The sequence below is a fragment of the Sminthopsis crassicaudata genome, chromosome 3, assembly GCF_048593235.1.
Source record: "Sminthopsis crassicaudata isolate SCR6 chromosome 3, ASM4859323v1, whole genome shotgun sequence".
Taxonomy (NCBI): domain Eukaryota; kingdom Metazoa; phylum Chordata; class Mammalia; order Dasyuromorphia; family Dasyuridae; genus Sminthopsis; species Sminthopsis crassicaudata.
In genome coordinates this window covers 63,365,749-63,387,713 of record NC_133619.1, presented here as the reverse complement: position 1 = coordinate 63,387,713, position 21,965 = coordinate 63,365,749, and the positions used below count along the sequence as shown (strand labels likewise).

The 21,965-nt window shown below is 43.9% G+C and overlaps 1 protein-coding gene across 1 annotated transcript in view; it reads left to right on the top strand.

The window, feature by feature from the left end:
* Positions 1-356: 356 nt before the first annotated feature.
* Positions 357-21,965, top strand: part of WNT6 (Wnt family member 6) — a 29,785-nt gene continuing 8,176 nt past the window's right edge. Inside the window, exon 1 of the mRNA XM_074298726.1 lies at positions 357-934. Within this exon, the coding sequence (XP_074154827.1) occupies positions 858-934 (77 nt within the window). The 5' untranslated portion in view covers positions 357-857. The remainder of the gene's footprint in view (positions 935-21,965) is intronic.

Sequence of the window (21,965 nt, the reverse complement as noted above, 5' to 3'; positions counted from 1 at the left end):
TCCGGGGATGCTTCTGCTCAGAGAGAGGCTTCTGAGAGTTTGGGCTAGCAGAGAGCAAAACTTCTGGAGGCAGAGGGAGGGAGCCGGGAAGCTCTCTAAAGAACAGGAGGTCTGCGACTCTAAGTTAGGCACCCCATCCTAAGCCCCCACTCGTCTCCCCGTCTTGGCCCCTGGGGCTTCATGTTCTTCTAACTCTCGTCCCCCCCCCCCCCCCTCATTCCTGGGAAGTTTTCTCTCTTTACAGTCAACAAACCTGTCAAACTTCTCCTCCCCCCTCCCCATCTCTCGTCTCCCCTTCCCTCCTCTTCTCAGCTCTTCCCCGCCCCCCTTCCCACACAGTTTTCTTCCAAGCTCAGAACTGGGGGCAGACGGGGCAGCTCCCGGACCTAGGAGATAGCCAGCCCTTGGGGTGGCGGAGGAGGGACCTGCCCCACTGGACTGGGAATTCACCCCGGCCCCGCCCAGAGACCCCGGCTCCCCGCCCCTCTGCACTCGAAGCCCCGGGGCGCAAGGCTCTGGAGAACTCCGCCGCCGAGCTGTCGCAACTGCCACCCCCCCACTCTTCCCCTGCCCCTCTCTCCCGCCCCCACCCGGCCCCCCTTCCCTCCCACCCCCGCCCCCGGCTCTGATTTCGTCTCCGGAGTTCTGGAGAAGGCAGAAGCTCTGGCTCTCCCCGTCCCTCCGCCTCTGCCTCTCCCTTCTCTCCCGGGATGGGGCTGGGAGCTGTAGCCGCTGCCGCCGGGCTGCCCCAGCGCTCCCCCTGAAAGCCCGCGATCCCCTCGCCCCAGCTTCATCAGCTCGCCCTCGGGCTCCTCTCTCTCCCGCCCTCCCCCAAAAGCCGGAGCCCAGCCGTCGAGATGCTACGGCCAGCTCCGACTCGACTGGGACTTGTCCTGCTTTTGCTCTGTCCCGCCCACGTCGGCGGGCTCTGGTGGTGAGTGCTGAGAAGGCTGGAGCTGGAGCTCTTGAGGAGACCTGAGTGGATCTCGTGGAGCGCCAGGGTCGGAGGCAGGGGGATTGGAAAGCCAGGGTAGAAGCACAGAGAGGGCCTGGAGGGAGCGAGGCTGGGACGGGGGGCTCTGGGGGAGAGGCACGAGGAGTGGGGAACCGCTGAAGGAGAGGGCTAGGGTGGGGGTGGGGAATCGTTTCTTGTTGGGGGAGAAGGAGAAGGTTCGGAACTCGCTACTCCTTTGCCCAGTCCTTTGCCGAATCCTTCCTCATCTTCCCAGCTTTCTAGTGTCTGCCCCGAGTCATCCAGGCTCCATGTCTCAGCAGAGACATAGAAAGAGGGATGAACTGCTGGCGAGGGAGGAGGAAGCAGCAGGGGCAGAGGAATGAGGGGGAAAGAGAGATGGGAACGAGTAGAACTAAGTTCATTCTGAAGTAATTGTGAATGAGCTGCTAGGTAGTTGTCATGTCGTTTCATGTACGTTTTATATGCTCTACTAAACTGGAAGTTCCTCCAGGGCAGAGACCCAGTTTCACTTCTTTCATATTCCCCACCTTCCCCTGCTTCTCCCTCACATTATTACCTTTTTATCTTGCTCCCTCCAATACTTAGTCCAAAGCTCCAGCACAGTTGGGGTTCGATAAATGATAGTGAGGAAGCCATCAGAGAAAAAGGGTAAGGTGATAATGGAATGATTCCAGGACCATAGAACTAAAGGGGCCGGGAGAGGGCTGGAGGAGGAACTTTTTTTTTTTTTTTGGAAAGGGGTGAAGGGGAGGAACTTGGAAAAGAAGGCAGAAGGGGGGCATGAAAGGAAGCCGAGGAAGCAGCAAGCAAGGCTCATTCATCCATTCATTCAACAAACATTTATTACTGTTATTAAGTGTGCAGAGCACCATGCTAGGTGTTGAGGGACATGCAAAGCTTATGTAAGACTGACCTTTTGGAGTCAAGTAGGGAGATGAGACATAAACAGAGATAACAGTATACCTGTTACTAAGTTTGCACTGAGGTTTAAAACCAAAAACCACATTTGAGGTCAAATAGAAGAGTCCTCTAATGTAGTGTCTTTGATGTAACACTCTGGGAGGGGAAGGAATGGTCTTATTTAATTTGCTTCCCTGAGACTACAAAAGACTGCACACTAGTAGGAAAGGAAAAGGGCTGAAGGAACATAGGATAAGAAATTTGGAGCTTTGAAAAATCTCATAGGTCATCTAGTCTAAACCTCTCATTTCAGAGACCACAAAATTGATGTCCAGAAAAGTTTAATGATTATTCCATGGTCAGACACTTATTACAAAGTCAGAACTTGAACCAAGTCCCCAGACTCAAAATTCAATTATCATATTAAAAAAAATAATCCCAGAATGTGAACTTAAATGTCATAATGGCATTGATAAAGGAAAGGGGGAACTCTGGTCTAAAAGGATTTGTAGTTAAATACCATCAAATGTTTAAAAAGCAATTAACAAGTATACTATATAAATTATTCTGAATAATTAAGAAAGAACTTAAATTCTTGTTGTGTTCTAATCCCCGAATCAGGGAAGGATAAATCAGAAAAGGAGAACTGGGGACATATAATACAGTGGAAAGTTCACCAAGAGGGTGGCAGCATGGTTCAGTGGATATACTTTGGGGTCAGAAAGACTTAGATTCAAGTTCTACTGTGGACACATATTGGCTGTGTAACCTCGGACAAGTGGTTTACCCTTAGTGTTCTTTGTTTGTCAGTCTCTGCCTGTTTCTGTCTGTCTGACTGTCTATCTGTCTCTATCTCTTTCCTGAAAATTAGGATTAAGTGACTTGCCCAGAGTTAATAAGTGATGTGTCTGAGACTAAATTTGAACTCAGGTCCTTCTCGCTCCAGGGCCTTGATTCTCTTTAACAACTCTCTTAAGAGCAGATGCAGATCTGCATTGATAAAAGGAGTTCCTTACTAGGAGCATCTGACATAATGGCATCATAAGTTTGGTTTAAAAAAAAAAGGGGGGGGGGAGAGTCCTGAGTTAAAATATTGCTTGTGATGGTTATTTCCTGTATGAGCTTGAGTCTACACACACACACACACACACACACACACTATGATCAAGGATTTCTTCTGGCTCTTTCTACTTCCTTTGTAGCGTAGGAAAAGAACTCAGACCTTGTCCTAGAGCAAAGGGCATATGATTTAGAATCAGAAAATTAAAATCCTGACTTTGATACTTATCTATGTGACCTCAGGCAAACCTTAGCCTCTCTGGCCCTCAATTACCTTATATTTATTTAATTTTATTTAGTTTTAAACATTTATTTTAATAAGATTTTGATTTCTAATTTTTTCTGCCTTTCCCCTCCCCAAGATGGCAAGCAATCTCATATTGTTATCTTATATTTAATATGAGGGGAAGTTTGGTCACTAGATAAGCTAGAGTCTATGCTACTTTTAACTTCAGTGATCCTGCACTTCTCCTGGATTTCCTTCTTCAGCTTAGAGCCTATTACCACCTCCAGTTTGAGGTCAAAAGGCAAAGAAAGCTTAAGAGCCAGGGCCATCAAACCAGGGAGCATTGTGCCAAATGATTAATTCCAGACTTGCTGGGATTCTGGAGTGCTATTGAAGTTAGACTAGATAATAAATAGCTTGAATAGATCAGGGCTTCTTAAACTTTTTCCACACATGACCCCTTTTCTCCTGAGAAATTTTTATGTAACACTTGAGTGTATATAAAAAGTAAGTATGCAAATGAAACATTTTCTGATAATAAATCATAATTTTGAGCCCCACATTCAGTTAGGAGACCTCATATGGGGTCCCAACTCAATTTAAGAAGCTTTTGGAGAGAGAATCTCTGGGGTTCCTTTCAGCAAGAGTATTCCATGTTCTGTTCTTTGTTTCACTAAGCTTCAACATTCTGTGTTCTGATATTCTATCTTTTGTCTTTTAAGTGCTTCTTCCAGTTCTTAAAGGTCTCTGTGTTTTGCTTTTACTTTCTAAATTCTGAGGCCTTTGCCAGCTCTGATATTCTAAGGCTAAATCCAGATTTAGATTGTATTTCCCATTTTATTGCTGCATGATTCTTGGAATAGCTCAGACAAACAGAGGGAAGCTTTTATCTCCATAGCTTGGGGTTAGTCAATTGCACTCTGTGGAAAAGGCTGAGGAATTAGGGTTCCTGGATCAGGTAGAAATTAGAACAAGGACTTCTCTAATGTTCAAGATTTTCTTTTTTATTATTTTTTCTCTTCAGTGGAAAGGGAAGACTGAGAACAGTTCAGTGAATGGTGGGAGGAGCATCTACAGAAAGATGTGGTTCCCCAGTCTATGGACCAGAACCTCATTCATTTGCAGACCATCATGTCATTGGTTGAAATGTGATTCTCTGTGATCCTCCCATCCTCCACCTTGATGGTTTGGGAGGTGGTTTGGGGTGGAGAAAGAAGATGATCTTCCTTTGGGAGGGGAGGCTGCAATGCCCAAAGGGACCCTCTGAGACACCACAGAGAGTGGAATCCTTTTGGGGTCACTTGGGGACAAATTATGAAAAACTCAGGGCCCAGAGAAGGGAACAAGAAATACAATTCATATTTGTAATGGCCACAAAGTCATTAATTTACGATGACTTTATGAAGTAAATAGTGAAAATATTATTATCTGGGTTTTGTGGATGTGGAAAATCAAGCAAAATTACTTGATCAGGATCACAGCTGATTTAGTGTCAGAATGGAGACCTAAAACTTGGGTTTTCTGCCTTTTCAGCACATTTTACTGCACCAAGTTTCCTGAACAGTACTTAATCTCTTTATTCTTTGCTTGATCATGGATGGTGCCTCAGTTTCCCCCAAGTTGATCTGTTTAGAATCCCCAGAAGCTAGGCATGGTATGGTAATAAAATTTAAAATCTAGGATCCCAAGAAAAAATTTTGCAAAGGGACCTCTCCCTTTACCTCTTGAGAGGATAAGGTTTCCCATTTAGTAGAAAGAATATTGAAGTGGCAACTAGGTTATGGAAGGAAGGAAATTTGGTTCTCTGGGGAACAGATCCTGATTAGGTCTCCTGATAAAGGAAGTGGAACTGAGCCTAAGTCGTCTTATCCCTGAATGCCTGGAAAGCTGAAGGAATGGGGGAGTGGAAGATGGATGGGAGAAAGGGATGTGGGGGAGGGAGGGATGAGGTAGGACAAGGAGGCAGGTGTGGGGAGAACAGAGAAACTTTCACAGCTGCAGCTGCAGGGAGAGAATGGCGAGGACAGAGGGGCTGTGGTGATAAGGGGGACTGGGCCAGGGAACTCCTCAGGAAGAGAGATCTGAGAGAACTCACCTCCTCTCTTCTCCCCCCTCTCCCCCGCCCCCTGCCTTGTATAGTAGCTCTCTCTGTGTCCTCTCCCTCTCTCTTCCTCCCTCCCTTTCTCCTCTCTCTCCATTCTCTCCTTTTCTCCCTCCTTCTTTCCCTCCCCCTCTCTTTTTTTGCTCTCTCTGTACCTCTGTTCTCTAGTGTGTCTCTCTCTCATTCTCTCTGTCTCTCTGTCTATCTGTCTTTCCCTTTCCTTGTTTATCTCTTTCTTTTTATTCCTTTGGTGAGAGCCTCCCTTTCTTTCTGTTAACTGAACCACTTGAGTATTCTGCATCCATTCCCTACAAGATCAATCCTAGGCTGAAAGGCAGTCTCAGTGGTACTTGATGGTCCGTTATCCTTGATCTGCTCCCCTGGGGATCCAGAGTGATTGTCCAGAGGCACCTCTCTAAACTACGAGCAGATTGCACTTCTCTGTTCTCTGATCCCTCCCTTCCAGGCATTTATTAACTTGACAGCAGAAGAGTCCCCTGATCTGGGTTGGTTGCTTCATGGTTTCTTTTGAGTTCTGGCCATAACCGACAGAAGGAAAGCAAAAGTTCCCCTAAAAGTCTAGAATGAGATGGCCTTGCTGACCAGAGATTCACTTGTCTGAGCTTAGGTGGGAAGGAGTAATCAAAGCAAATATGTTCAACTCTTGGGTCAGCTCTGGCTCCTTGGATGGCCTCTCATAGGAAGTCTTGGGGCAGATTCTCAGCCTCCACTTCCAGCCACTTTCCACGGGCTGGCCCAGGTGTGTGATTCGGCCTCAAGGACTTCTGCCTTTCTCCTCTCTGACCATATCTCTCTGAATCTAAGAATCTATGAGGCAGGCCAGGCCCTCTAGGGGTCATTTTGTCTGGCCTTGCATCCTCGAGGCCGTCAGCCCACACAGACACCTCTCCTGCCCCGGCTAGGAGATGTACCCTAAAGAGCTAGGCGCCTCACACTCCGATCACAGCCTCCAAAGTCTTTTGCTCTGCCATCTTCGCTAAATGTTTTCAAAGGTCTCAGTTAACTGTTCGTGTTGTTTCTTTGAACAAGAATGATGAACTTTAGGGTTACTGTCTGGTGGAAAAAGAAAGTAGCTTATCCTCACAGAATGACCAAACTTGCTTTTCCCCCTTTCTTCCCGATTTCTTGCCCTCCTTCCTCTTTATTTCCTTCCCATTTCTCTGATGTGAACTGGCCCTCTTCCTTTGCCACTAGAAAAAACACAGCAGCAGCCTGGTTCCCTTCCCCACCCTCTTCCTCCCCAGTTAGTTCTCTTGGAAGAAAAAATTCTGAATCAGAAATACAGATGAGGACAGATCTCATCTCTGGACTTCCACAGGCAAATGGATAGAACCCAGCCATCCTTGTTTGTGTCTCCTCCCCCTCCTTTTGCCATGCTCTTAGTTTTCTCCCTGCTTGACCAGGCCTGGTCATCCCTTTCATATCCTGTCCTAACTTGGGGCCCCTGGCACGGCATGGGTAGTGCTAGTATTAGCCCCACCCAGGCTGGGTGGTGATAGTGGGGGTGGTGGGGGAGGTGGCCATCCTTCCCCCTTCCCTGCATCATTTTGGCAGCTTCTCAAGGAGGGAGACAATGGGGCTGTGAGCAGGAAAGGGCAGGGTCGGGAGGGGGCAGCCAGAGCCTGGCCAGAGCTTGCCCTATGCCTACTAGCGTCCTGGCACTGTGACATTGCTAGAGGGAATGGACTGGGTCCCTCTCATGCTTCCCCAACCCTTATCTGAGGAAGCTGTGGAGGTGGCTGTGGGGCGGGGGGGGGGGGGGGGGGAAGGAGGGGTAGATCAGGAGAAGGCCTTGGGGTGACAGGAAACACCAGGGCCCAGTCAGGGGGATTTCAGAGTATGAATATTAACTGAGAACTGTGGCTGGGTCTAAGGGGGCACTTGGGGGACATGGCCAGGCTGACTGGAGGGCTCAGGGCTGAGTGAGTGGGCACACATGGCAAAAGAGGGAACTTTATTTTATTTTATTTTATTTTGCATCCTCTGAGAACACGTGTGTTTATGGACAAAAGTTTGGTCTCATTTGCCTCAGACATTGGAGGAATTGGGGAAGGGAGGGGTCCTTGTCAGTAAACCTTCCATCCTTGGACAAGGACAGGTGAGGAAAGGAAAGAAAGGAGAGGGAGAAAGAAACAGTGACAGAGAAGCAGACAGACAGAACAGAGAGAGACAGAGCAGAGACACACACATACAGAGAGACTGAGTCAGGGAGAGACAGAGACAGAGTGAGACAGTCAGAAACAGTCAGAGAGAAACAAAGACAGAGAATGAGAGAGACAGAGACAGAGTGAGACATAGTCAGAAACAGTCAGACATACACACAGAGAAAGAGAAAGACAGAAACAAAGAGAGAAATATAGAGAGACAGAGAAAGAGGAACACAGAGAGAGAGAGAGACAAAGATACAGAGAGTCAAAGACAGAGACAGAGACTCAGAGTCAGAAATACACAAAGACATACAGAGAGAAACAGAGAAAGACACATACTTTCAGAGAAAGAAATACAGAGAGAGATATACACACAGAGACAGAGAGGCACAGAAAGACAGAGAAAGGGATGGACAGACAGACTCAGAGACAGAGTGAGAGACAGACAGAGAACACACATATTAGAGTCAGAAACAGAGAGAGAGAGATACAGTCAAAGAAAAACAGAGCCAGAGAAACACATATAGGGAAAGAAAAAGACAGAGAAACAGAGACAGAATGCACAGAGAGACATACACAGAGACAAAAGAAATGCAGAGAGAGAGAGAGAGAGGAACAGAGAGAGGCAAAGACAGACAGAGAGAGAGAGAGAGAGAGAGAGAGAGAGAGAGAGAGAGAGAGAGAGAGAGAGAGAGAGAGACAGACAGAGACAGAGAGACAGAGAGAAAGAGACAGAGAGAGAGAGAGAGAGACAGAAAGAAAGAGACAGAGAGAGAGAAGAGAGGGAGGAACAGAGAGAAAGAAAGAGAGAGAGGAACAGAGAGAGAGAAAGAGAGAGAGAGAGAAAGAGAGAGAGGAACAGAGAGAGAGAAAGAGAGAGAGAGAGAGAGAGAGAGAAAGAGAGAGAGGAACAGAGAGAGAGAAAGAGAAAGAGAGAGAGAGAAAGAGAGAGAGGAACAGAGAGAGAGAGACAGAGAGAGAAAGAGAGAGAGAGAGGGAACAGAGAGAGAGAGAAGAAAGAGAGAGAGAGAGAGAGGAGAGAGAGAGAGAGAGAGAGAGAGAGAGAGAGGAACAGAGAGAGAGAAGAGAGAGAGAGGGAAGAGAGAGAGAGAGAGAGAGAGAGAGAACAGAGAGAAAGAGAAAGAGAGAGAGAAAGAGAGAGGAACAGAGAGAGAGAAAGAGAAAGAGAGAAAGAGAGAGAGGAACAGAGAGAGAGAGACAGAGAGAGAAAGAGAGAGAGAGAGGGAACAGAGAGAGAGAAAGAAAGAGAGGAACAGAGAGAGAGACAGAGAGAGAGAGAGAGAGAGAGAGAGAGAAGAGAGAGAGAGAGAGAGAGAGAGAGAGAGAGAGAGAGAGAGAGAGAGAGAGAAAGAGAGAGAGAGAAAGAGAGAGAGAGGGAAGAGAGAGAGAAAGAGAGAGGAACAGAGAGAGAGAAAGAGAAAGAGAGAGAAAAAGAGAGAGAGAAAGAGAGGAACAGAGAGAGAGAGAGAGAGAGGAACAGAGAGAGAGAGAGAGAGAGAGAGGAGAGAGAGAGAGGAGAGAGAGAGAGAGAGAGAGAGACAGAGACAGAGACAGAGACAGAGACAGAGGACATACACACCAAGAAAGACACACAGAATCAGAAACAGAGAAAAAGAGAGATAAAGACCGAGAGGCAGAGAGAGAGAGCCAAAAAGAGACAGAGAGATAGAAAGACACAACACACGGAGGACCTTCTCTTCGGTTTCTGCTTTCTCTCACTTGTCCTTCTCCCACTGGCTTTTTTTGGGAACCCCTCCCTTCTATTTAACTTATTCAGGGCTGGGCACTTTTTTTTTTTTTTTTTGCAGAGAAGATGAAGTGATGTTAGGGTTCAGAAGGGGCTTGGGATTCCTGTCTTAGCTGGAGAGAGAACATGTTCTTACTGTACCACTTACCGTATGTCAAGTGCACCGAGTTTAACCAGTTCTGATCTCTCTAGCAGCCTTTCTTTCCCTCCCCCTGCCTCAGGGAAAAGAGAATAACCTTCACTTGTAAGATGAGGGGACTGGACTAGAGTAGGGGTCCAAGCCTTTTCTGTGTCATAGAGCCCCTTGGCTTTTTGGAAAACCATAAGAATCCCTTCTCAGAATGTTTATTACTTCCATTTGTAATTAAAAGAAATATTAAATTTTGGAGGTTAATGAAGATAAAGAGGTAATTTTTTCTCCCTACCCAAGTTCACAGGCATCCTGAAATCCAACAGAAGGCCCCTTGAATCTGTGGACTCAGGTTAAGAAGCCCTGACAGAGGATCTTTTAGGACCTGGGGACTCCAAGCCCTGTAGCTGGAAGATGCTGATCTCTTTCTCCCCCTTCCTTCCCTTCTTATCCCCCCCTCCCAATCAGCTAAATCAACAGGGACCTCTCCTCTGTGGTATGAAGTCTCTACTCAAGTCCCACTGGTACTGGAAGGGAAGAGAGAAGGACAGAAGAATAGTGATAATTCTGAAGGCAAAGAGTGACTGTACTGGGGCATCATGGGTCAGCTTTTGGGGAGGATTGCCAGGCAGGTGGGGAGGCAGGGGTTAATAGAGGATGGGGCATTCCTAGCTTTAATGTGGTGGTTGAGGTGGGAGTGGGGGGGAAGGTTGAGGGGCGTGGGGGAGGGGGGCACTAGGGAGCAGTAATTACTGAGTTACTGAGCAGGACAGGATGGGCGGGTGGGCACAGGCCCGGGCCCAGCCTTCCCCTGCCGCTGCTGCTGCTCTTGCTGCCGCCACAGCAGTCAGGCAACATTTTTCTGCCCCTTCTCCGCCCCCCACTTCCCCCACCCACACCCAGCCCCCACCCACAGCCCCAGGGCTCAGGGCTCCCTCTGCTGGCTCCCAGATGGTGGGAGCCAAGTGGGGGACCCTGGGAGGAGATGGGGGGAAGGGAGGAGGTGGGCAGCTGAGTGCCTGGGAAGCATAGATTGAGAGACTGTCTAGTCCAACCCTCTTGTTTTATAGTTAAGCAAAGGGAGGCTCAGGAAGGGAAAGGGGGTTTTGGTTAAACTGAGTCAGTCCCCTTTGTCACTGGTATTTGGAAGAAGAGGTTAGGTCCCTCATCTATATCCTCAGCCTTCTATCTTGGAAGGAAAGGGAAGAAGCCTACTATGTGCCAGGCACTGTGCTAAATGTTTGTTGTTTTTTCAACACACATGACTTTATCTGGTCCTCACAACAATACTTTGAGGTGGGTCCATTTCACAGCTGAGGAAACTGAGGCACAGAACAGTTACATGCCTTGCCCAGAATCACACAAATCTCTGAGGCTGAATTTGAACTCAGGTCTTTCTAACTCTAGTCTCAGTGCTCTGTCCACTGAACCAGTTGCTGTTTCTGAGTTGTAAACGGGAAGGAAAAGAAACCAGCACTCAAAAACCAGAAGCCCTGAGTTCAAGTTTGAACTGCGGAACGGTGGTGTGACCTTGAAAAACGTAGTTCATCTCCATAGGATTCAGTTTATTCTTTTATAAAATGAAGGGGCTGGCTGGAATGTCCCTTGACCTGGTCACACCTGCAGACTGTGTTCAGGACAATGTCAGTGTAAAAATTGTCCACAGAGTCTGGAGGAAGGATTCTGAAACTGGGAATCAGGGACAATTAATTAATTAGAGGTATTCAGATTGGGGAAGAAAAGATGAGGAGGTACACAGTAGGTGTTAGAAATACGAAGAGCAGTCCCATGTAAGAGGGGTTATCAGATTTTGCTTGGCCAGAGATGATAGCACTAGGAAAAAATGAGAATTTTTGTAGAAGCAAATTGAAGCTGGAGTAAAGTTTCTCTTCCCAGAAGTGGAATGAGCTCCCCCTGGAGGTGGCTGATTCCTTTTAAGCAAAAGCTGTATTTGAACTCAGGACTCCAGTGACTCAAAGATCAGTTGTCTTTGTACTGAGCTGCCTTTACAGATCTTATGGTTTGTTGGGGGTGGGGTATATTGGGATTGAAGGAAGGGGAACTCTTCCTTAGGGATGTTGGCTTAGATTGAATGGTTTCTAAGGTCCCAACCCATTTCAAGAACATATAATTCTGTGATTCTCTATGATTTCTTTCAGCTTCAGCATTACATATCTTTAGAGGACTCTCCCTCTCCTGTGATGTGCTGGTAAATGTTGGACAACTAGCTCTCCAAAAGATACAATACACTTCTGTTTTTAACCTGCATTCGTAACATTTTCTCCATCATTTTCTTAATTCCGGGAAGTTCACAAAACAGTCTGTCAAGCCCAGATTTGTAGCATTTGCTGATTTCCAAGGTGTGAATGCTTGTACTGAAAGCTTTACAATGGGCTGTTTTAAATCTATGCAAGCTGACATCAGCTTCCTGCTGCCACTTGATGAGCTCCTTCCCTTGCAGGCTGTATACGTGGAATACTTGGATGGATACGATAAGTGGGAAAAGAGAGATGAAAAGATCTGAGCAGGGAGACAGGAAGTCAGCTGGAATAGTTTAAGTATTCATTTGTATATTAGCATCCTCAACAAGTATCATTGAACAGCCTACTGGGTGTAAGATACTCTGATAGTGTGTGTGTATGTGATATAATCATAGGATAACTAAATCCAGCCTCTAGAACTAGAAGAGATCTTAGAGGTCATCTTGGGTTTTTTTACAGATAAGGAAATGAAAGTAGGTGATTTGCCTAGGGTCACACAGAGGTAGTAAGTGGAAGAGCTGAAATTTGAACTCAGGATTCCCGTGACTTCGAGTTCAGTTTTCTATTCTATCATGCTGCCTTTAAGAATCTCTGGTCCAGGGGAAGCTAGGTGACTCAGTGGACAGAGCATCAGGCCTGAAGTCAGGAGGACCTGAGTTCAAATCTGACTTCAAACACTTAACACTCCCTGGCTGTGACCCTGGGCAAGTCACTTAACCCCAATTGCCTCATCAAAAAAAAAAAAAAATAAAAAAAAATTATGGTCCATTTGGGGAAATAAGACATGGAAAAACCAACACTCCAAATCCCAATTTTTGTTGTACATGTTAATGACAAATGATGGTAACAGAAAATAACTACTGGGAGGTGAGAGGAAGGAGAGGTGTCTGGAGTAGACAAGACTGAGGGCAAATATAGTCAGGGCACATTTTTTAAATGTTTTATTGATGCTTCTTGATTTTATATGACCGTCATTTCTGGGAGGAAACATCCTCCCCCTCCAGACTGAGGCCTCTCTTCTGGCAAACAAAACAAGATGTAGTAGTGGTCTCCCACCTTCCTGCTTCGAGGAGGGAGGTGTGCTTCATTGGTTATTTCCTAGGACCATCCTTGGCTTTTCCTCTGCTTCCTTTTAGTGATCTTTCATTCACATAGACTAGATTTTATGTATATTGCTCTTTTGCTTCTGCTGGTTTCAACAGTTCATGTTCTTCTCCAGGGAAGATTTCTTAGAGAGGTATGGACTGAACTAGGCATTGAAGGATGGGTAAAATTTGAATAAGCAGAAACCTTGAAAAAGGAAGGGAGGGAGGGACAATGGAAGGAAGGAAGGAAGAAGAAAGGAAGGAAAGAAGAGAGGAAAAGAAGGAGGAAAGAAAGGAAGGAAGAGAGGAAAAGGAGGAAAGAAAGGAAAGAAAAGAGAGGAAGGAAGAAAGAAAGAAAGAAGGAGGATAGGAAAAAAGAAGGAGGAAAGGGAGGGAGGAAGGAAAGGATAGAGGAAGAATTTATTAAGCATCTGTTATATGCCTGGCATAGGCAAAAGAAGGAAGGTTTTATTTATTAAGCACCTAATACATGCTGGTATTGTGCTAAGTGCTTTGCAAAGAAGCATTGGTTTATTAAGTACTTAGTATTTTCCAGGTATTGGCCAATTGCTGTGCAACTATTATCTTACTTGGTTCTCACAGCAACTTTGGGAGGTAGCTATTATTATTATTTTACAACTGGGGAAACTGAGGCAGGCAAGTTCACTGGCAGGGTCACACTTTGGGTAAGTATCTGAGGCTAGATTTGCACTCAAATCTTTATAATTGAAGCCCCCGGACTCCACCCCCATTGTTAAGTGGGAGGATGAGGCTGGGGGCTGGGAGTGGAAATGAGAGCAGAGACTGAGTTCAGAACCAGGAAAGCACAGGCTGTATCATGGAGATAATGTAGAGGGGAAGGCTTGTGTTAATAATAACTTACCTTTCCATGGCCCTTTCCTCAGAATAGCCATTGGAGGAGGTGAGTTATGATTCTCATCCCAAACCGTTTTTTTTTGACTCCAAGAAGAATCAGTTGGGTGGTGCCATAGCGCACAGAGCATTGGTTCAGAAATGCTCATTTTCATGAGTTCAAATCCATTCTCAGACACTAACTGTTAATCCTATATGCCTCAATTTCCTTATCTGTAAAATGAGCTGGGGAAGGAAATGGCAAACCACTCCACTATCTTTGCCAAGAAAAGCCCAAATGGGGTCATAAAGAGTCAGGCACGACTGAAATAACTCAACAACAACAACTCCGGACTCCAAGTTCAATATGTTCTAATATACTGATTCTCATTAAGGAATAGCAGGGAATAGTATAATCTTTTTAAATGTTCTTTTAGACATACAATTTAAGGTACTCCAGTCTTAGTTTTTCTTTTCTTTTAATACCCCAACTCATGCCTATCACAAATGGCTCCCTGTCTCCGGCCCTCAATTTCCTCATTTGTAAATGTTGGGGTTGGATCTTAGCATTGTTGTTTAGGAATAGGCTGGAGTCGCTGGCCTTGGAGCTTGCTTCCAGATGGGATATTCTGTGACTAGATGGCATATTTACAACTGAAAGGCCCTTGAGAGGCTATCCAGCTTCTCATTTTATTTTATATCTTAATAGTATTTTATTTTTCCAAATACATGCAAAAATAGTTTTCAACATTCTCCTTAAAAAAAAAAAGACTGTTTTTTACTTTTCCCAATACACGCAGAGTTTTCAGCATTCACCCTTGTAAAATCTTGTGTTCCATTTTTCTCCCTCCTTTCCTATGTCCTTCCTCCCCTCGATAGTAAATAATCCAATATAGGTTAAACACGTGCAATTCTTCTAAACATATTTCCACATTTATCATTCTGTACAAGAAAAATCAACTCAAAGGGGGAAAAATGAGAAAGAAAAAAAAAAACCAAGCAAGTTAACAACAACAATAACAAAGGTGAAAATATTATATTTAACATTCGCCTTTGCAAAACCTTGTGTTCCAAATTTTTCTTCCTCCCTCCTCTCCAAGACAGCAGGTAATCCGATTTAGCTTAAACATATGCAATTCTTCTAAACGTATTTCCATATTTATCATGCCATGTAGGAGAAATCAAGATCAAAAAGGGAAAAAATGAGAAAGAAAAAAAAAAACCCAAGCAAACAAACAATAACAAAAATAGGTCAAAATACTATACTTTCATCCACATTCAGTCTCCATGGTTCTCTCTCTGAATGTGATTGGCACTTTCCATCACAAGTCTATTGGAACTGGTCTGAGTTACCTCATTGTTGAAAAGAGCCAAGTCCATCACAGTTGATCATCGCATAATCTTCTTGTTACTGTGTAAAATGCTCTCCTGATTCTACTCACTTCACTCAGCATCAGTTCATGTAAGTCCTTCCAGGATTTTCTGAAATCCTCCTTCTCCTCATTTCTTATAGAACATAATTATATTATTATAATAGAATTATAATTATGGAGTATTATCGTATTCCATTACATTCATATACCAGAACTTATTCAGCCATACCCCAACTGATGGGCATCCACTCAGTTTCTAGTTTCTTGTCACAAGCCTTTCATTTTAGAAATAAGGAACTGTGTCCCAGAGACTTTAAATGATTTGCCTAAGATTGTAAGGATAGTAAATAGTTGAGCCCAAATATTCTGATGCCAAATCCAGCATCTTTCTGCTGCACGGTTCCATTAGAATATCTGGATTCATAGCTCAGCTCCACCATTTACTACCTTTGTGACATTAGGTAAGACTAGTCACAGAATATTCTAGTTAAAAGGGGGATCCTGACATCTAACATTGCCTTTTTTTTGGGGGGGAGAGGCAGTTTAGATTAAGAGATCAGACTAAGGTCACATAGATAGTAAGTGTCAGATGTCTGAGGCTGGATTTAGAACCTGGGACTCCAGGGTCAATGTTTTAACTATTGTGCCATCCAGCTGCCCCTCCTCTTTTCACTTTGAAAAATGTTCTATAATTCTGAGTTTAAGAACAAGCAAATTAGTGAATCTGTAAAGGGCCTTGAATATCAAAGCTAAGGAGTTGGGACTTTTTTCTAATAAATAGTGGGAAGTCAGTGAGGTCTTTTCACATGTACATACACACAAAATGTGTTTGTGTCTATGTGTTTCTCTCTGTATATATGTTTCCTTATATGTACATGTGAAATATATGTATATGAATATACATAATTCCATGTATGTAATAATGTGTACCTAATATATATGAGAGAGAGACACACAGAGAACAGAGAGAGTAAAGGGAAAGAGAGAGGGAGAGAGGGTCAAAAAGTGGGGGAGAGAGACAGAGACAGAGACAGAGGGAAGAGAGAGTGGGGAGGAAGAGAGGGAGAGAAGGGTAAAACAAGGGTCAAGAGAGATGGGGGGAGAGACAGACCTAGAGATAGGGGAGAAGTAGGGGGAAAAGAAGGAATGGGGGAAAGAAAAGTAGAGAAGGGGAAAGAAGGAGAGAGAGACAGAAAGACAAAGAAAGGAGGTAAAGTGGGGGGAAAAGAGAGAAAGAGAGGGAAGAGAGAAAAGAGGAAAGAGGGGAGAAAGAAACAAACACAGGAACAGAGACAGAAGGAGAGAGTGGGGGGGAAAAGAGAGGGAGTGGGGGGAATAGGAGAAAGAGACAGAGACGGTGGCCGGGGGAGAGATTATAACTGTGGTTATTATTATGAATTTGTGATCAGAGAACTGACCATAGGGTCAGGAAGATATGGAAGTCCTGCTTTTGATAAATACTGCTTATATGACCCTGGGCAAATCATAATACCTCTCTCACTGCCCCCAGGAAACATTTTAGTGCTTTTTGTGTAGGTATTATAGTTATAAAGATGAGAAAGATACAGTGATAGCTTCTTTTTTTTTTTTTTTAAATAAAATACTTTGTTCATAGCTGCCTTGCGATACAGATAGTGTACACATTATTAATCTGATTTTTCAGATAAGGGGAGGAGTTCACAAAAATGAGCTCATTTTCCCAAGGTCACAAAGTTTAAGAGAGCCAGCATTCTGTGAAGTGAGGTCTCCGGGCTCTCCATCTGATGGGCCTTTCAGTATACCCCATATATAACTTCCTTGCTTCATCTGGGAATTCACACTGGTTAATACCCCTGGGAAGAAGACAGAGACTATCAATTTTTGGCATCTTCTGGCTCAGATCAAGAGAGAAAGGGCAGGACAATGCCAGAGGGGAGTGATCCAAACTGCCCTATTTATTCTAATCCTGTTCTGAATGCCTTTTATTTCTTTTAGGCTTTACCTAATTTCTTCTCAGTCCTAGTTATTTGGTTAATTGGGCTCATTGGACTTGCATACCCTCACATCCCCCAAAGTGACACAGCTTAGAATGCTGACTCTCCTATTAAACTTTGTGACGCTAGGAAAACGATCTCATTCTTCTGAACCCTCCCCTCATCTGAAAAATCAGATTAATTATGTGTATAATACCTGTATCACAAGGCAGTTATGAACAAAATATTTTACAAAGAGAAAGAAGCTCTCTCATAAGTCACTTAGCCTCTTAGACCTCAGTTTCCTTATCTGTTAAAGCCTTAGAGCTCCCCTCCAGCTTTAGATCTATGATATAGTCCCTTTGCCTTGTCAGTCTAATATCTGTGGGACCAGAGATGGACAATTCACTCCCCTTTCCTGGAGGACAAGGAAGGGCACAGAGGAGGTGAAAGGTTAAAGGGAGTAAAGGGTCAGGAAAGACAAAAAGGATGTCATTCCTTCTTAGAATAGAATGGAATCTTGTAGCTGAAGGGAAGATGAAGAAACTCAACTCCCTTTTTTTTGGCATGGACACAGCTACTGGCCTCAAAGGCTAAGTGACCTGTCCAAGGCCATTTAGCTAATATGTGACAGAGGTAGGAGCAGATCTTGGGGCTCTTGATTGCTAGGCAGGTTTGCTTTTCATTAAAAAATACTTTGCCTCTCGTTTTACAAAGTTTTTCCCCCTATTGTGATTGTAGGATGGGAGAGGAGAGTAAGATCAGGCAGGCAGGGATCGTGTCCATCTGGGGGTCTTGGAGAGACTGAATACAGTCCTCCTTCCCCAGAGCAGCAGTCCCCATGTGCAAGCCCTCCATTCCTCTCCCCAACCCCACCCCCCAGCATCCCCTGGGTTCCACAGCTGGTAAACAATCCATGTTCCCAGGCATCCAGCCAGTCAGTTTAGGGGGCAGGACAAGGACTAAGCGTGGCCTCTTCCTTCCCCTGCCAGGGCAGTCTCCCCATTCACCCTCCTCTGCCCTTAACCCTCCGAGAGCTGCCATAACCACAACTGACTCCCTCTTCCTTCCTATCTCCTAACTCCTGATTTTAGCATGGGGAAGGGAGGAGAAAGGAGGGGAGAGTTGGGGCAGAGTGACCTTGGAAAGATAAGACTATTTAACCTTGGAGAATAGGGAGTTTGTGGTGGGGGGTGTTGTTGGAACAAGAAAGTAATGAGGAACTGGAGGAGGAGAGTACTAGTGGGGCGGATGAAGAGGTGAGGAGAGACAGATCCAGACACACATGAATGGACCATCTAGGACATAGACAGAAGGTCTGAGAGACCAATTATGCTTTTTATGTCCAAATGAGAAAGGGGAAAATGAATGAAGAGAGACCAAGGCATCAGAGAATAGAGGATATCAGCATCCTCTTGGATGCTTGGAGTGAGGAGCTTCTTCATACCTAGCACTCCCATTTCCAGGGTCAGACTGCCCTGTCCTTTGAGGACATGGTCAGCAAGCTCTACGGCAAGCTTTCCAGGATGTCCACTTGTTACAGCAACTTACAGTGTTTTTAAAAAAAAAAAGACCCATGTTCCTTACTACAGAAAACATTAATTCCTCCTTTCTGTTTTCACTGGAGAAACCCACAGCTTTTAAGCAAATGATTGGTGGCCATTGGAGCAGGCAGACAATTGCTAAGGAAAAAAAGTTTGGTTGGAACCTTCCCACTTATTTTCTGTGGCCCTCTCTGACCTTCTGAAGTTCCCTTAATCACACATTAGTCTTCCCTGCCCCAATTCTCCCATCCAGCTGGCAGGCCTAATCTTAAACTTATTAATCCTCAATTTTCTCATTTCCAACATGGGAATAATAATATAGGCTAGATTTACTTTACAGGGTTGTTGTGAGGAAAGTTTTCTGTTAATTGAATAGACATACATACACATACATATATATATATATATATATATATATAAATATGTATGTATATATATATATGTATATAAACATATGAAGAAATATGTGCAAATGTATGTATATGAATCTGTATGTATATATATGTATGTATGTGTGTGTGTATGTGTGTGTGTGTTACTATCTTCATTAACTCTTGTGAATGTGGTGATTATTATTACTGTGTTAAACTTCCACATTATCTCTTAGCTCCCAGTTTTCCCCCTTTTCCTGTCAAAACTCCCATTCTCACAGTACAACTCTTTCAGCCACTAGTCAGGAAAAGATGGTGATATCTGATTATCTGACTAAGTAATTCACATTACGATGTGAATGAGAGATAGATTTACCCATCCTGCTGTTTACATTTTAAAATAAGGAAATTGGTGATTCAGTGTAGTGTAATTCATAGACTATGTGAGAGCTTTCTTGCTTTGGTCTAACAAATGCTCTTGGAGTCTTGGGGGCAGAAGTGGGGGTCCATGTATGTAGAGAGGAATATGATATAAATTAGGAAGTGGAGAGAACCAGATGCTCTAGAAACACTGGGAAGGGGAGAGACACTAGTAATTGGGGTACTTGAAACAAGGAACAAGGGTGATGTCTTTGGCTAAAAGGTTAGTGTGTTCTTTGCAAAAGAATCAAAAGATCATAGATTTAGAATTGGATCTCAGAGGCCATTGAGTCTAATACTCATTTTAGGAAGGGAAAATGGAGGCTCAAGGTATTGAAGACTTTCACTTTATATATAACAATACAGTATTATAGAAGACTGAGGTCACCATTCTTTTCCAAGCATTTCCTTTGCTCCAGGTACCCAGCTCTGGATTCACATGTAATGACATGGGGATTAGTAGGGGAGAGGGATGAATTGGTCTGGAGAAGAGGGGCTCAGGGGAGATAGTTTTAGATACAGTTTTAGATCTCCCCTACTGATCCCCATCTGCTCACCTCATCAGAAGTGACCTCGAGGTTCCATTGCTATAAATAAAACCAGGATCCTCTGTTCTTAGGTTCCATGCTCCATAGTTAAGCTCTATTTGTCTTGCTCTGCTTATGCCCCAGGTCCTCCTATGCCATTCTTGCATATAATCTTTGTTCTCCCAGTCTCTATCTCTGATGAAGAGGTTGTTCCTTCTCTAGAGCCAACCAGTCTACTTGTACTCAATCTTCTCCCCTTCTGGCTCCTCCAGGCACTGGCTCTTTCTGTAATTCACTTCATCTAAAATCTACCCATCTTCAACCACTTGTTATCTACTTCTTCTCTATTGCTTATATCCAATCTCAAATTTCTACCATTCTTGGAAAAACCTTTCCTTGGCTCCAGCTGTCCTGACAAGTTATCTTCCGCCTTCTCTTTCACAACCGAATTCCTCAATGGAAGCTCTGTGATCTGTCTCCATCTACCTTCCATTCCTTCCTTCAATCTCTTGCAGTCAGCCCTCTGAATTGTCATTTAGCTGAAATTGCACCGTTTAAGTTATCAGTGATCTCAACTTATTTCCCTGATGACCTTTTCTCCTGTCCTGATCCTTCCTGACTTCTTTGCAGCTTCTTAAACCGTCTGCTACTCCTTTGTTTTGTATATCAGAGGTTGTCAAACTTTTGTTCTCAGTCTCTTTATACTATTAAAAATTATTCAGGATCAGCCCAGAAAGTTTTTGTTTATGTGGGCTATATTAATATTTACTGTATTAGAAATAAAAATTAAATTTGAATTTGTAGACCCTCTCAAAGGGTTTCAGGATTTCAGAGAGAATCCTGGATTCTCTAGACCACATTTTGAGAACCACCACTATCTACTATTTCTCTGATTTCTAGGACCCCACTTTCTCTTCCTTTTCCCACCTGACTGCTCCTCATTTCTCCTTTGCTAGACCATTATCCATTTCTTGTTCCCTAACTGTGGATGTTGGCATCTAGCTGGCACAGTGGATTGAATGAACTCAAATAAACACTTTTTCCTGAGTTCCAATATAGCCTCAGACTCATACTAGCTGTGTGACTCTGGGCAAGTCACTTAACACTGTATGTCTCAGTTTCTTCATCTGTAAAGTGAGTTGAAGAAGGAAATGGTGAAGAACTTCATTGTTTCTGCTAAGAAAATATCAAATGGGATCATCAAGTCAGGAGAGCTGAAATAACTAACAACAATAGAAACTATTTGATGTTACCCATGACTCTTTCCTGGACCCTCTTCTCTCTATATCTTCTCTCATTCTGATTTCATTAACTCTAGTAGTTATCATTTGAAGATTCCCAAATCTGTATTTCCAGCCCTATGTATTCTCCTAATTTCAGTCCTGAAGTATTAGCTGTCCGTTGAATATTTATGCCTCCGGAAGATTTTCTATTGGGAACTCAGTTTTAATGTCATTACCTCCTCTTTCAATCCTAGTTACCTTGTAAACATCCCTATTTCTACTGAGGGCATGACTTATGTTACCTGGGTTTTAAACTTTGGGATCATCACTGAGTCCTCCTTCTCCCTTCTCCCACATCCAGTCAGTTCCCAAGTGTTGTCATTTCTTTTCCATGAGTCACTTTCTCTCCATCCACATGGCCACATCTCCATCCAGGTTCCCATTTCCCAAACCATTATAATGGCCTCCTAAAACTGATTTTCCTTGCTTCTGGCCTCTACCCTGTTCTAACTTTTCTCATCTTCCATAGAGATGCCAAATCTTAAAACACAGCTCTGACCACATCATTCTCCTGTTTTGCAAAAATTTTTTTGGTTCCCTTTAAGATAAAAATCCAAACTTCTCAATATGATATTTAAAACCTTTACATCCTGGCTCTGATCTACTTTCTCAGACATTTCATGCTACTTCCCTTCAGCAAACTGGGTTATTTGATGTAGAGTTTGAGGAACAACTTGGTGATACACTGAATAGTCAGGAAGATTTGAGTTTAAATCTGGTCTCACTTATTAGCTCTGTGATGCTAAGGAAGTCACTTAATTTGTTTGCCTTAATGTACTCAACTGTAAAATGGGGAAGCATGACACTCATTTTGCAAGATGGTTGTGAAGATCAAATGAGATAATATTTGTAAAAGTACTTAGTATAATGCCTGGCACATAGTAGGCCCTATGTAAATCCCTATTCCCTTTCCTGTTCTTTTCCTATTGAATCTGTTGACAAGCATTTATTGGGTGTCTACTATGTATT